The 15,549-nt window shown below is 47.8% G+C and overlaps 1 protein-coding gene across 35 annotated transcripts in view; it reads left to right on the forward strand.

Moving 5' to 3' along the window:
- The window catches only part of EIF4G1 (eukaryotic translation initiation factor 4 gamma 1), a 147,296-nt gene that overhangs the window by 20,435 nt on the left and 111,312 nt on the right, over positions 1-15,549 (forward strand). For 19 of the 35 annotated variants that reach the window (XM_087872459.1, XM_087872448.1, XM_087872456.1 and 16 more), the window contains 2 exons: positions 8,285-8,393; positions 8,858-8,947. In XM_087872459.1, the coding sequence (XP_087728585.1) occupies positions 8,319-8,393; positions 8,858-8,947 (165 nt within the window). In that variant the 5' untranslated portion in view covers positions 8,285-8,318. Of the gene's footprint in view, positions 1-8,284; positions 8,394-8,857; positions 8,948-9,389; positions 9,423-15,549 lie in introns of all 35 variants that reach the window. The other 16 variants (XM_087872454.1, XM_087872462.1, XM_087872455.1 and 13 more) reach the window with 3 other exon arrangements.

The raw sequence follows: 15,549 nt of genomic DNA on the forward strand, positions 1-15,549 counted from the left end.
AAATGTGTCGGTTTGGCAACATCTATATCAGGGATCTCCAAACTTGGCAACTTGTGGACTTCAACTCCCAGAATTCCTCACTTGCTCTGGTACTTTATTTCCTATAAGTGCTCCTTGTAAGAATAACTCTGCCAGAATTCCTTCCTGTGTGGCTTTGACTCTTTTCCCAGAGATGCCCAACCCTGTTATGGGATGCATTCTGGGTGGGATCTGAGTCCCAGGCTGCTGAGATTTTGTCTTCTAAACCAGGGGTCTCCAACCTTGGCAACTTTAAGACTTGCGGACTTCAACTCCCAGAATTCCTCAGCAGCGCCAGCCCCCTCAGGTAGATTCTGCAGGAGACCAAGGTTTATTTTTAAGCTCTCAACGGCATTTCGAACGTGGGAAGAGAAGAGAAACTGAGGACAAAAGGTTATAAGCCGCCTATAATTGTGCCGAAGGCCTGACCCTCCGTTGCTTTATTGCTGCAAACTTGAAGTGCCCATAGCCATTCGCTCCCAGTTGGGAATTGCCTCTTCTCTGAAAAACCTCCACGTTTGTGCTTTAGAATTAGATGATTCCTGAATGTTCGAGTGGAAAACCCTGAACCTGCTCTGCTCTGGCCTGTGGGATTCTTTTTATTAGAGTGTTTCTGTTGAGAAGGCAGCCCCGAGAATCCTTCACCTGTTTTCCTCTGCTGCTGAGAAGGTCCCCCGAGTTGCGTTGGCTTCCCTCAACACTGTCCCATTGTCCCCTTCCTTTTATTCTGCCTCTGGAACTCTTTCCCCAGTTGCGCCCCTTTCTAGATCGGGACTCCCTACGCACAGTCACTCAGGCACTCGTCACTTCCCGCCTGGACTACTGCAACGCTCTCTACATGGGGCTCCCCCTGGGGTGCACCCAGAGGCTCCAGCTGGTCCAGAACGCGGCCGCGCGGGGGATTATGGGGGCGACGAGGCACTTCCATGTGACACCTCTCCTGCGCGAGCTGCACTGGCTCCCGGTGGTCTTCCGGGTGCGCTTCAAGGTGTTGGTGACCACCTTTAAAGCGCTCCATGGCTTAGGGCCGGGGTACTTACGAGACCGCCTTCTGCCACCAATAGCCTCCCACCGGCCAGTACGCTCGCACAGAGTGGGCCTCCTCCGGGTGCCGTCCACCAGACAATGTCGGCTGGCGACCCCCTGGGGGAGAGCCTTCTCTGTGGCGGTGCCCACCCTCTGGAACAACCTCCCCCCAGAGATACGTACAATAACTGACCTCCGGATTTTTCATCGGGCCCTGAAAACCTATTTATTTCAACTAGCTGGGCTGGCTTGAGTTAAATTTTAAATTGATTTTAAATTGGATTGTTTTAATTTACGGCCAAAATATTTAATTATTTTAAACTGTTTTTAAATTTTGTATGTTCTGTTTTTACTTTGGCTGTTCACCGCCCTGAGTCCTATTTGGAGAAGGGCGGTATAGAAATTGAAACAAACAAATAAATAAATAAATAAATAAAACTCCTCCAAAGGGGGGGATCTTCTTATCCCCGATCTGGAGCTGAAAACGCAAAGACGCCAATTGCAAGAGCCGAGGTGGCGCAGTGGTTAGAGTGCAGCTCGGCAGGCTACTTCAGCTGACTGCTAGCTGCCAGTTCGGCAGTTCAAATCTCACCAGGCTCAAAGTTGACTCAGCCTTCCATCCTTCCGAGGTGGGTCAAATGAGGACCCAGATTGTTGGGGGCAACATGCTGCCTCTGTAAAACCACTTAAAAGCATTATGTAAAAAGCACTATGAAGCAGTGTATAAATCTTAAGTGATATTGCTATTGCATGTGCTGAATCCATGATGCCGGTTTAGTCCTTAGAAGCTAGCTGTCCGCACGAAATTCCTAGATATTGGTTGGATATTGCTAGGGCTGGGTACTAATTTTGCACAGTGCATTGCGTTCTCTCTGTTTCGCAAAGAAAACCTGGGTTGCTCTTATTCCCCCACTTTTTTTTTTCAGAGGGATAACAGGCTGAGAGTGATGTTGCCCAAAGCAAAGTAAATTATGAGATATCCTACAAATGATCTCACTGTATCTCCTGGGCCCAATGTAGAGCGTTTGAAAGGAAGAAGCAGTGGCCTTTCCTTACACTCTCCCTCCTTAATTCATTTCTCCTCACCTCTCCAAATACTCATAGGTCTCATTGTTTGCTAGATCACCTGAAATACGAGCTTTGCCCCAATTTACCCACCTTCCTTGCCATGATTGTTAAGTGAATCCCTGCAGTTAACACGGCGGTTAAGTGAATCGCGCTTCCCCATTGACTTGGCTTGTCACATGTCCACGGGACGCTGCAACCGTCATAAATGTGAGTCGGCTGCCGAGAATCTGAATTTTGATCACGTGACCACGGGGATGCTGCAATGGTCGTAAGTGTGAAAAATGTACATAGGTCACTTTTTTCCCGATTCCGTTATAACTTCAAACAGTCACTTAAGTCAGGGGTGGGCAACTATGGCCCTTTTATAACTTGTGGACTTCAACTCCCAGAATTCCTGAGCCAGCCGTGTTAGCTCAGGAATTCTGGGAATTGAAGTCCACAAGTCATAAAAGGGCCATAGTTGCCCACCTCTGACTTAAGTGAATCATTGTAAGCCCAGGACTACTAGTACTGCCCAATCCAGTCTAAACATCTGGCTGACCATGTGCCGAATTTTGATCACGTGACCGTGGAGAAGCTACAACGGTCGCAAGCGTGGGAAAACAGTCATAAGTCACTTTCTTTTTGATGCCATTATAACTTCGAGCGGTCACTGAACGAACTCTCCCCATGCATCTGATTTAAGCTACGCAGTTTCCTTTCCTCAACCTGCTGCTTCTGCCCTTCGGAGCGGAGGCGAGATCGGGCATGTTCCCTGGCGAGGGAGGGCAGGCTTCCCGTGGGTGGAAGTGCCCGGCGTTGGCACCGCATCCAGATTTCCTGTGCCTTTCTCTTGCGCCCGGACGGGTGTTGGCTGGGCTAAGGTGGGCCCTAAGGTTGCCAGCCCTCTTCCCTCCTGACTGCTGGAGCCTGTGACTCAGGCACGTGGGTGTGAGGCTTCCTCCAACTGGTTTGGGCAGTGCTGAACCAGCGCCGAGACCGAATGGCTGCGACTGGGTGGGGCTTTGAGGGCTCCCTGGTTCTCCTTAGGCTCCTCTCCTCTCCTGTCTCTATGTCTCTGCAGTGCAGCAGGCTCTGCGATCTGACACCGCCAGCAGCACCAACGGCAGCTCCCCGGCACTCATGTTCCCGGCCTTTCCAGGGTGGGGGTGGGGGGCAGTCCCCTGCCTTGCCCATGTTTGGCGAGCCCGGAGGACCTCCGTGCCATGCACCAGCCGGTTTGCAGGCTGATCTTTTCTTCCCCCTCCTCTCCCCCCCCACCTCCTCCCTTCTCCCCCGATCCCTTTCGGAAAACCAGGCAGATGAAAAGTCTACCCGGTCTGGGGTTTTCCTACTTGGGTGAGTATTCTTCATCTTGCTGGCTTCAGCTGCGGCTCTTATTCCGTGCATGGCTTGAGTTAGGAATGGGATGAGGAAGCCGGTTTTCTCCCCAAAGAGCCTCTTTCTTTCGGGTACGAAGAATTCGTTCGGAGAGAGTGGGGGGGGGGGGAAAGGGGGTTTCCTGAGGCCAAAAATAAAGTTTCAAAGCAATTTTGTTTTTCTTCTGTTTTTATTTTCCCCTCCTTGTCTTGCCAACATTATCGGTGGGATTGGGCCTGTGCTTAAAAACAGCGTCTTGGCCTTTTCCAAGAGCTCATTTGTGTAAACAGTTCAGTAGGCATACTTGGGTAGAAAGGGAAGGGGGGGGGGTCCTGCCCCACAGTTACCTCTAATGCTCTGCCGGTTTTGTGATCTTCAGAAGTTCCTGGGGATGATGTGGGATGGGAAGGGGGGGTGGCGCGAGCTATGGTTAATTCAGAGACAACCATGACTTGGGACGATTGAGAACCATCTGCGTAGATGGTTAATTCGGGACTTTCTCAGCCTCCCCAACAGCGGTCCCTGGACTCTTTGAGAGCGGTACCTGGATCCTGCTCGTTCACCCTCAAAGGGTTGCTTTGCCCTGGACTTCCGTTGTCCCAGATTAGAAGGAGATTAGTATTTCGGTCCGTAAAGCAGGGGTCATTTGAGATGACGATTGGCTTAGCCCCAGTGACTTCCTGTAGGAAGAGAGATGCTGCAGGCCCCCTCCCTCTCGACACCTAGGTGTGATGCTGCACCATAGGCACATTGGCTGCTGGGCAAGGGGAAGGGGGGGGGGCAGACGGTGCAGTTGTGTTCAGAGCAGCTAAATCTCTCTCCCCGCCCCCCCCTCAAGTCACGGCACGTGCGAAGGCACTCAAAGACAGCCTGAACTCAATGATGTAAACGTTTTGGACTCCCAGTTCCATCATGCAGCTCAAAAGGCTGGGGAAGATGGAACTCCCCCTTTTTGGGGGAGGGGGGAGCGGTTAGTGCCGAGGAAGGGAATGAGTGACGTTTGGGCCAGCCTTCTTTTAACGACCCGCAGAGCTTCGACTTCCAACAATCCGTGAACAACTGTGTAGAGCAAGGATGGGCAGCTATGGCAATTTTACAACCTGTGGACTTCAACTCCCAGAATTCACCAGCGCGGGAATTGGAAGTCCATACAACTTTTTTTTTAAGTTGCCAAGGTTGGGGAAAAACAAACTTATTTAAAAACTCAGTTTTTAGGTAGTTGGTTCTCAGAAGGGTCTTTCTCTATGGCTGTAGAACATGCATCTGAATCGGGGGTGAAATCTACTCACCTTCCTTACCGGTTTGGAAGTGCGTGCGCCATGTGCAGACGCAAAGGGTACAAAACACATTACTTCCTGGTTAAAACCAGGAAGTAATGAGAACCTGGCGGGTGGGCGGAGCCTTGTGCCATGATTGCTACCGGTTCTATGAACCACCCACCACAATCGCTACCGGATCGGGCGATCCGGTCTGAACCGGGAACATTTCACCCCGGATCTGAATGTTCTTTGCAATTAAAGAAGGCAATTTATAGGTTGTGGTGGTTGTGTTTTGAAACTCACAGGTCTCCAACCTTGGCAACTTTAAGACTTGTGGACTTCAACTCCCAGAATTCCTCAGCCAGCTTTGCTGGCTGAGGAACTCTGGGAGTTGAAGTCCACAAGTCTTAAAGTTGCCAAGGTTGGAGACCCCTGGTGTATATGATATCTACTGTTTAACTGGCTCATGGAAATTGGACTACGGCACTATTTTAGCGAAAGACGGACAAGTATTCTATTTTTCAGGGAATCGCTCTGCTACGATCATGTCCTCCAGGCATTGATATCGGACTTTTTCACTCGTCTCTCTGAAATTCCTCCTGAGCATCATTTTATAAATAGTTCAGGACCTCTTTTGGTGCTACATCAGAAACTTTTCATTTTTTGGAAAAGATACACCCGTTGTAGGACAGAGATAGTTGAAGGTAGATAGAGCAGAACATAAAAGTTGGAGACAGCAAAAGAAATTGGTGCTATTTCAAGTGCAGGTAGTCCTCGACTTATAACCATTCGTTTAGTGACCGTTCGAAGTTACAAGGGCAGAGAAAAAAGTGACTTATGACCGTTTTTTCACACTTACGACCATTGCGGCATCCTCATGGGCACGTGATCAAAATTCGGATGCATGGCCACTGACTCGTGTTTCTGACAGTTGCAGTGTCCCAGGGGGGGTCACCTGATCCCCTTTTGCGACCTTCTGACAAAGTCAATGGGGGAAGTCAGATTCACTTAACAACCGTGTTGCCAACTTAATACTCGCACGGTTCACTTAATGGTGGCAAGAAAAGTTGTACCTTTGAGGTAAACTTTCACTTCTGAGGTAAAATGAGGTAAACTTCACTTAACAACTGTCTCCCTTGGCAACAGAAATTTTGGGCCCCTCCAATTATGGTCGTAAGTCTAGAGCTACCAGTAGTTAGAATCCCCCCCTCCCATCCCTTTCAGTTTGATTGCTACAAGTGAGGTGGCTTGAAGAGCAGATTCAGTGTCTATACTTCATCCCTTTCTAATTAGATCCAGGGTGGATAAAAATCAATGATTTTTAAAAAAAAAATAAAAAAAAATAGATTTTTTTGATTTAAATCGGATTTTTTTGATTTTTATCGGATTTATTTTAATAAAAAACTTTTGGGGTAAAAATCTATCGTAAGATAGTTTTCTATTTAAGATACATAAATAATTTAGTTTATTCAGCATGAAACGGAGCTGAGTTATGTAGCAGGAGGCTGTCTATTCTGCAACACTGGGACTATCGGTGAGTCAACAGTGGGTCAAAGGAGTAGCAGAGATGGCAGTTGCTCTTTAAAAATTATGATTTAAATCGAGTTGATTTAAATCAAGCCTTTTTACTAGTGATTTAAATCATGATTTAAATTGTGATTTAAATCAACTCGATTTAAATCAAATCCACCCTGGTTAGATCTATGGAACCTAGTGAGCCCCAGAGTACATTTTACAAAACCCCGCTAGGATTTCTGGGTACTAAAATCTCAGAGCCTTCAGAGACACACGGTCTGTCCTGTAAATGGCATTGTGGAAGTACAACCCAACTTCAGGTGGAGAGAATCAGAATAGAGCTGGAAGCCACCTTGGAGGTCTTCTAGTCCAGCCCCCTACTCAAGCAGGGAACTCTATACCAGTGATTGCTAACCTTTTCCGGACCGAGTGCCCAAAGCGCACACGTGCACCAGAACCCCCCAAATGCAATGTGCTCGCGGCCTCCCACATGTGCCCCACCCCCAGTACATACATGTATGCCTCCCCCCACATGCGCCTCACTCCCAGTACATACACGCACGTCCCCCCCCCGCACATGTGCTCTACCCCCACATGCATCCTGCCCCCCCCACCGCACACCCCCGCCCTCCGTGCATACGTGGCAGATACCTGAAGACCAGTTGGCCGGCGGGAGGCACGCACGCATGCGCACCAAAGCTGAACTGGGGCAACGGCTCGCATGCCATCAGATAGGGCGCTGCGTGGCATCTCTGGCACGCATGCCATACATTCACCATCACGGCCCTGTACCATTTCAAATAAGTGACTGTGCAGTCTCTTCTTAAAAGCTCCCAGTGATGAAGCACCCACAACTACTGAAATAAATTTCTGTTCCTCTGGTGAATTGTCCTCACTGTTAGGAAGTTTCTTCTCAATTCCAGGTTGTTTCTCTCCTTGATTAGTTTCCATCCATTGTTTCTTGTGTTGCCTTCTGGTGCTTTGGAAAAGAAGTTGACCCCCTCCTCTTTGTGGCAGCCCTTCAAAAACTAGAATCATGTCTCTCTCTCTCTCTCTTGTAAAATGGGGCAAAACTCACTTAATGACTGCCTTGCGTAGCAACAGAAATTTTGGGGCCCAGTTGTCATAAATTGAGGACTACCTATATTTCACAGCATTCAAAGTGGGAGTTATATGACTTTCCTTCTTTGAGTGGAGGGAAGGCTAGTCTAAGTACTTTTGGGACTGGTTTTTCATTTTACCTCTACTGTTTCTATATCGGTCTATGATTTCAACTGAACTCGTATCTTTCATCTTGTTTTATACGTGTTCTTCCTGATCTGTTTATTACTTTCCTCAAGTGATAATGTTTCTGAAGACTTTGTCCTTGGGTACACATTTTGACTGCACTTTTTCATAATACAAATACAAATAATTATAATTATAATATACTTGGTTGATACCTAGGACGCTGGCAGCAACTCGTATCAGCCATTAGCATCAGTCAATGGTATTTATGACACATTTTTAAATGATTAGTTGACTGAGTTACATGTTTAATGAATAAAAGAGATAATAATAATAAAGTAACGGTGATACTCATTGTCATCGGGGCACTTGGTACCATGTCCAAGAATTTTACGAAACACATCAAGAAATTGCAGTTTCCTGCAATAACAAAACTGCAAAAAACTGTGCTACTCGGAACATCGTAAATTTTAAGAAGGTACTTGGTTGATACCTAGGACGCTGGCAGCAACCCGTATCAACCATTGGCACCAGTCAATGGTATTTGTGATGCATTTTTGAATGTTCAGTTGACTTGAGTTTCATGTTTAATGAATAAAGTATACAATAATAATTTTTTACATTGTCTGAAAAAAATACCCTTTTTAATACGCTTTAGGAGGGTGCGTCTGTGGTAAACCAACATAAAAATCTGGGTTTCAGCTATTCCTGCAGACGTTTCTCACCTTGTATGGTGTACCTCAGCCTTTCACCCTGCCTGCTTCTTTCCGTGTCCCTTTTGATGACGCTTCTCTCGTTCTCCCTCTCTGCAGATAGTAAAGGGATCCTTATGCAGCAACACGTGAAATGAACAAAGCTCCACAGCCCTCAGGAGGAACCCCATCAGCCCCACACCCCTCCCCTTCTCCTGGACTTCCACAGGTAAGGATTCCCCTGCCCAGGCCACCTTCTGCCCTGGGTTACTTCCTATCTACTTTCCCCCCCTGGATATGCTCACATTTGGCTGCTCTACCTTCCCTGGTGGCTTGAGAGGCAGATCCTCTAGCAGAGGTGGGGCACGATGACCCTTTTTACGACTCGTGGACTTCCAACTCCCAGAATTCCCTGAGCCAGCATGGAAGTCCTCAAAGGGCCAGAGTTCCCCAGCCCTGCTCAGCTACTCCAAAATCCCCCTCCCCTCCCCCACCGAAATGAGCTTTTCGGTTGTTTGCTTGCTTTTGTAAAAGGAAGGTTTGTCAGGTTGGCCGATGCCATTTTAATTCCATTTCTCCAATGCGTCTTGTAAGTGCTATTCTATTCCTCAAACGCTGCCTCAGGTGTGGTTGGAGGTTGGGGCAGCTGCCGCGAAGCTGCTAACCTGCTTCTTCTCTTCTCCCTTCTCCTAGCAGTCAGCATTTCCTCCTGGCCAGGCGGCACCTGTGGTTTTTAACCCAGCGCAAGCTACCCAAATGAATACGCCTTCCCAGCCTCGACCGGTAAGAAGGTGGCGAACAAACCGCTGGGGCTGCGGCTCTCTCGGAGCTGCAGGACTCTCTTGAGGTGGCGGCCGAGCCTTCTCTGATGTGCTGCCAAACAGGTTCTTCGGTTTGGCTCGGGGGGGAGGGGGGGCGGGCTGGCAGGGCACAAGCAGCCCTGCAGGCTGACTCGGTCTGCAGGCGTCACTGACTCAGGACTGCATCTGCGGCCGTGTGCCCAGGTGGGGATGAGGGTTGGGGAATGAACGGAGCCAGCCGCGAGAGATGCTTAGGTAGGATTGGCATGGAAAGTGGCGGAGAGGAGGCAGGGAGGGCGGCTCAGCTGCCCTGAGGAGCGAGGAATTTGGGGAGGAGGGGGGAGCAGGGGAGTAGACAGAGGTGCCTGTAACTGTCAGTGATGCTCTCCTCTTGTCTCCTTTCCCTGGGCTCTTTCTCGTCTTAGTTTCCAGCAGGGCCGCGTTCTTTACATCAGCAGGTACTAACCTTCCTCCGCTTGCCTCACTGCATGCTGGATGCCATCCATAGGGGGAGGGGGCCCTTCGGATCAAGGGGTCGTGCTTGGACACTGCAGGGCAACTGACCGCAGGGCTGGAAAGGGGCCTGAGGTGACGAGGGTGAAGCCTCCAGGTTAAGACTCTCTGCGTCCCCTGTGAGCTCTCCTGTCTTACAGGACGCTTTTTCCCTTCGCCTCCCCGTTTTTTAGGTAATAATACAGGTAGTCCTCGACTTAACGACCACAATTGAGCCCCTGATTTCCATCACTGAGCACAACAGTTGTTCGGTGAGTCTTGCCCCGTTTTACGACCTTTCTGGTCACGGTTCTTAAGTGAATCGCAGCAGCTGTTGAGTTATTAACACGGTTGCTAAATGAATCTGGCTTCCTTGTTGACTTTTTTTTTTTTTTAATTTTGATTTATATGCCGCCCTTCTCTGGAGACTCAGGGCGGCTTACAATGCGCTAAGCAATAGCCTTCATACTTTTGTATATTTATACAAAGTCAGCTTATTGGCCCCATAATCTGGGTCCTCATTTCACCTACCTCGGAAGGATGGAAGGCTGAGTCAACCTTGAGCCTTGGTGAGATTTGAACTTGCAGTAATTGCAGGCAGCAGATGTAAGTGGATGTTAATTAGTCTGCTGAGCCACCAGAGCTCTTTCGACTTTGTCGAAAGGCTGCAAAAGCCCGGGACGCTGCAACCGTCATAAATAGGAGCCAGTCGCCAAGCGTCCGAATTTTGATCACGTAACGTAGGGGATGCTGCAGCGGTCATAAGGATGAAAACCGGCCATTTTTTTTTACAAATGGCTTGTAATTCAAGGACTACCTGTACTATTTATTGATTGATTGATTTATTTTCATCCTGGGTTGGATTACGATGACTATTTTGTGGATCACCCAAGCTTTTTTTGTTTTTGTTTTTAGGCCTGCAGGGATGAGAGTTTGTTGGGGTGGGGAGTCAAAAGAACCCAAGAGAACCTGTAGCGTGGGGGCAGGGATGCGAGGGTCATCTTTCCTCTTGAGTTTACGACCGACAGGTTGTGGGTTAGGGCCAGTTTTGACTGCAGTGTCCATCGCCCAGAAGCTTCCCCACTTCCCTTGTGACTTGCATGGCCTCTTGACTCATGAAAGTGCTTCTCTGTCACTGTTTCTCATTTTTGCTCCACTCCTGCTGTCTGGCTTCCGTTTGGTGGTCCTTCTTCTTCTTCTCCTCCTCCTCCTTCCTCCCTTCCCCTCGAATACACTTCCCGGCCTTTCCCAGGGCTTGGTCACAAGATCCTTCTCTTCTCTTTCACCCCTGTCGTTCCCTTTCGGTGTGTTGCACGTCTTCCAGAGCTCCAGACTCTGTTCTCCGTCTCTTACGTTTCTTGGCAGACTGCCTGCAGACTCCGGCAAAGGGCTGTGTCCTCCATTGTCCCCTAATAGTCACCCCTACATTCCCCCTCCCCCCTTGGCTATGTGGGGGGTGGGCGTGGTGGGCTCTGCCATTCCCATCATATCCGGTTGTCAGAGAACTTGCTTGATTGGGAACGAAGGTCGAGGGAACGACAGGAGGTTTCACCCTGTCGCTTTGGGTTGGGACTTGGGAATTGAGCTGGTGTTAACCCAGGCAAGATCTCGGCAGCGGGATTGGAGACGTGGTTCCCATGTGATTGCGGTAACATGCTTTCCTCAATCTGGCCAACAGCTGTTTGTTTTTATTATTATTATTATTTTTAAAACCCTCAATTTATTTAAAAATTGCCTAATGCTTCCTTTGGCATTCCTTAAAAAAAAAAAAAAACTGCCAGCTACGAATCTCGGTGGAGTTTGCCCTCCTTCCTGCTGGTTTATCTAAGCGTTCAACCCCACACGTATTGTTATCTCAAACATCTCCAACATGGTGGAATGAATAGGATTGTTATCTTCACGGCCTGGATTGGGTGGTCTGTTTTGTCTGAGCATAAGTGCCACTTCTGGAGCTGGCTTTCCCTTTTGGGTGCAGTTTTGACACGCAGGAATAACTAGAAGGAAGCCTTGATCATCTGCGGGAAGCTTCTGAGTCAGATCAAAGCTGACTTTCATGCTGGTCCATCCAGTCCCCCGGGAAGAGATTGGGATATGAACGAGGAAATCCGGTTCATATATTATTACTACAGCCATCTCAGTGAGTGATCTTAGGAAGCCACAGTCTCTTAAGCATCTGCCACACAGGGCAGATGATCCCGGCCTAAATCTAATGTTAACCGCCAATTGGGTGAAAATTGGGTGCTTTGTGCCTCTGCTTTCAAGAGTCTCTCTTCCCCCAGTCTGGGCATCTCTCCACGCGTGTTTGGATGAAAGATCAGTCTGACTCTAAGGATTCTGGGAGTTGAAGTCTTCACACATCATCAGAGGGACGGGAACTAAAAGGAGGAGGGCTAACGACAAGGTCGTCCTCGACTTGCAACAGTTCGTTTAGTGACCGTTCGAAGTTACAAACGGCATCGGAAACAAGTGCTTGTTTTTCACGCCACAGTTGCAAGCATCCTCACAGTCACACGATTGACATGTGGATATGTTTGAACAGTGGTTCGTATTTATGACAGTGGCAGTGTTGTCCCGGGGGTCATGGGATCCCCTTTTGCGACCTCCTGACAAGCCACATCAATGCGGAGGCCAGATTCACTTAACAACCATGTTACTAACTTAATAATTGCAGCGATTCACTTAACCAACATGGCAAGAAAAGTCAGTTAAATTGGGGCAAAACTCATTTAAGAAATTTCTCGCTTACCAACAGAAATCTTGGGCTCTGTTATGGTCGTAAGTCGAAGACTACCTGCATTTCATCTCGCTTCTGTCCCTCCTTTCAGTTTTGGGGGAAATGATCAGTTATCAACTTCTAATAGTCATCGCCCTCCTTAACGTGGGATCGTAATGCCCATTGTTGCTGTTCACAGCAACAATGTCCCCATTGGGTTGGCCATTAGACATGGCCTCTCCACGCTCAAAATCCTACAGAATCCCACAGCAAATTTGCCAGGGCATTTGGGAAGGGTAAGAAGGCAGGATGACGTCCACCACAACTCTGTGTCACTGGCCCAGTGAGTACTTGAGGTTCGGGGCAGAATTACAATACAGAAGGTTGCACATGAGACCCATGGCAAAGGGCTTTCTTTCTTTCTTTCTTTCTTTCTTTCTTTCTTTCTTTCTTTCTTTCTTTCTTTATTTATTTATTTATTTATTTATTTATTTATTTATTTATTTATTTATTTATTTATTAGTTCGATTTATATATGCCGCCCTTCTCCGGAGACTCAGGGCGGCTTACAATGCATTAAGCCAGGGGTAGGCAAACTTGGCTCTTTTACACCCTGTGGACTTCAACTCCCAGAATTCCTAAGACAGCTTGGCTGACTCAGGAATTCTGGGAGTTGAAGTCCACAAGGTGTAAAAGAGCCAAGTTTGCCTACCCCTGCATTAAGCAATAGCCTTCATACTTTTGTATATACCTGCTTAGTAGGGCTTCCCCCCCCCCCCCCCCCCGAGCGGTGTTCTTTTTTATACAAAGACAGCTTATTGCCCCCACAAACTGGGTCCTCATTTTTCCTACCTCGAAAGGATGGAAGGCTGAGTCAACCTTGAGCCTGGTGAGAATTGAACTCGCAGTAATTGCAGGCAGCTGGCAGCTGAGTACTACTTTCACAGCAGCAGTAGTTTAGTCCACTGCGCCACCAGGCTCTTTAAAAGAGCACAGACCTTGTTAGAGCCATAAGTGTTGATTGAGCACTGATGACTGGATTGTCATAGACCATCCTCTACTGCAGTCTTGACCTTGGAGTTCAGATTGTCTCCTTGCTTCTTGGGATTGGCTTAAGAGCAGGGTTTTGCAACCTTAGTGACTTTAAGACAGGTGGACTTCAACTCCCAGAATTCCCCCACCAGCATGGCATAGCTGGCGGTGGAATTCTGGGAGTTGAAGCCCACCTGTCTTAAAGTCACCAAGGTTGCAAACCTGGCTTGGAGCTTTCCCCTTGGCTAATTCCCGAGGCGGCTGTGATCTGCTTTTGTGAACTCTTGTGTCGTTCTGTAGACATTCTCCCATCGCTTTGCAAAAGTCAGCGGGTGGCAGTTCCATAGATGCTCTTTTAGAGTCCTAAGGCCGATTCTTCCTCATACGCAGATATTTCCCCTTGGCAGCTTTTGGAGAGACTTAGGTGATGATATTCTAAGGCCAAACCCCGATGCGCTGACCGGCACCTGTCCACACGGCATGCCAGAAACAAGCGAAGTCCCATCCGTGGCATGCAAGCATCCCGCAAAACCACACCCCTTCTGGTCCACGGAAAAACCTCTCCACGGAACCGGTGCCTGGTGCTCAAAAATTTGTGTGTGGGGGGGCACTGTTCTAAGGGGGGTTAAGAGGAACTTGTTATTTCCTCTCCTGGGTATTATACTCAAAGGGTGTACCGTATTTTTCGGACTATAAGATGCACCGGAGTATAAGACACACCAAGATTTCGAAGAGGTAAAGAAGAAAAAAAAAGTTTTTGCCCTCCCCGGGCCCCAGGAGCACTCTGCAGGCCTCCCAAACCCATTTTTGCGAAAAATGGGGCTGTTTTTGCCCTCCCAAACACCCCACGCATCGTTTTTTTGCCCTCCCCAGCCCCCCCCACACCCCCGGAACACTCTGCAGGCCTCCCAAGCCCTCTGCAGGCCCCATTTTTGGGGAAAATGGGCCTGTTTTTGGCAAAAACGGGCCACGTGGGGCAGGGTTCGGGGAGGCTCAACATGGCTGTATTTGGTGTATAAGACGCACCAACCTTTCCACCCTCTTTTGGGGGGGGGGGAAGTGTGCCTTATACTCTGAAAAGTACGGTATATCCTAGGAGACCCCCTCCTTCTAGACATTTTAATTTTTTGCTTAGCTTCTTCCCTCCTGAAGTTTGTTAAGGCCTTGCAAGAGGGAACAGGTAGTCCTCGAATTACGACCACGACTGAGCCCAAACTTTCTGTTGCTCAGCAAAACAAATCGATAAAAGAGTTTTGCCCCGTTTTACGAGCTTTTCTTGTTGAGTGGATCACTGCAGTGGTTAAGTTAGTAGCCCAGTTGTTCAGGGAATATGGCTTCCCCCACTGACTTACGCTTGTCTCAGAAGGTCGCAGAAGTCGGTCACATGACCCCAGGACACTGCAGCTGTCATAAATATGAGTCAGTTGCCAAGCGTCTGAATTTTAGATCAGAGATCTAAAATTAAGACCACAGAGGCCATGACTGAAATGGTCATGAGAAAAATGGTCCCTTTTTTTTAATTGCCGTCGTAACTTTGAATGTTCACTAAACGAACTGTTGTAAGTAGAGCAGTATCTGCATTTGTAAAAAAAAAAATAGCTTTTTTTTTTTACATTCGTATATTGCCCAGCTCTACTTTCAACCTGAAAATTTGCCTTTATATAATAGTTGAAACTGTAACACTTTTAAAAGTGTTCATATTGTTATCATCAATCTCTGATAAACTATAGTCTTCGCCAAAGTAAATAAGTCATCTCACTTCCTTAAGCCGCTGGTATTTTCCCGGGGATAAAGATCAGTTTCCAGTGTTTTGCATATAACAGTCTTGAGACTTAACGCTCCTTAAACTATATAAAGAGATTTAAAGGGAAGCCTTTCTTTTTTTTTTTTTAAACTTAGTACAAGAAGTTTGGAAATTGAACATTTCACTGATTTGGCTACTTCTTTCCTTAATGTCTACAACAAAAACCAAAATTTAAGATCATCTTGGATGGACAGCTTGCATAGAATCAAAACTTCGCATTAGTACGTTACAGGTAGTCCTCGACTTACGACCAGAGTTGAGCCCAAAATTTCCACGGCGAAGTGAGAGACGGTTTTTAAGTGAATTTTGCCCCGTTTTACCAACCTTTATGGCTGCAGTTGTTAAGTGAATTACTGCAGTTGTTAAGTGAGCAACATGGTTGTTGAGCGAATCTGGACACTTCTTGTCATCAAAGTGATCACATGACCCAGGGACACTGCAAGGGTTATAACTAGAAGAGCCTTGGTAGTACAGTGGTCTAAGGCACCCTGTTATTAAGCTGGTTATTAAGACCAGCTGCCTGCAATTACTGCAGGTTCGAATC

This window comes from Pantherophis guttatus, chromosome 6 (genome assembly GCF_059756535.1).
Source record: "Pantherophis guttatus breed Tessera chromosome 6, ASM5975653v1, whole genome shotgun sequence".
Classification (NCBI taxonomy): domain Eukaryota; kingdom Metazoa; phylum Chordata; class Lepidosauria; order Squamata; family Colubridae; genus Pantherophis; species Pantherophis guttatus.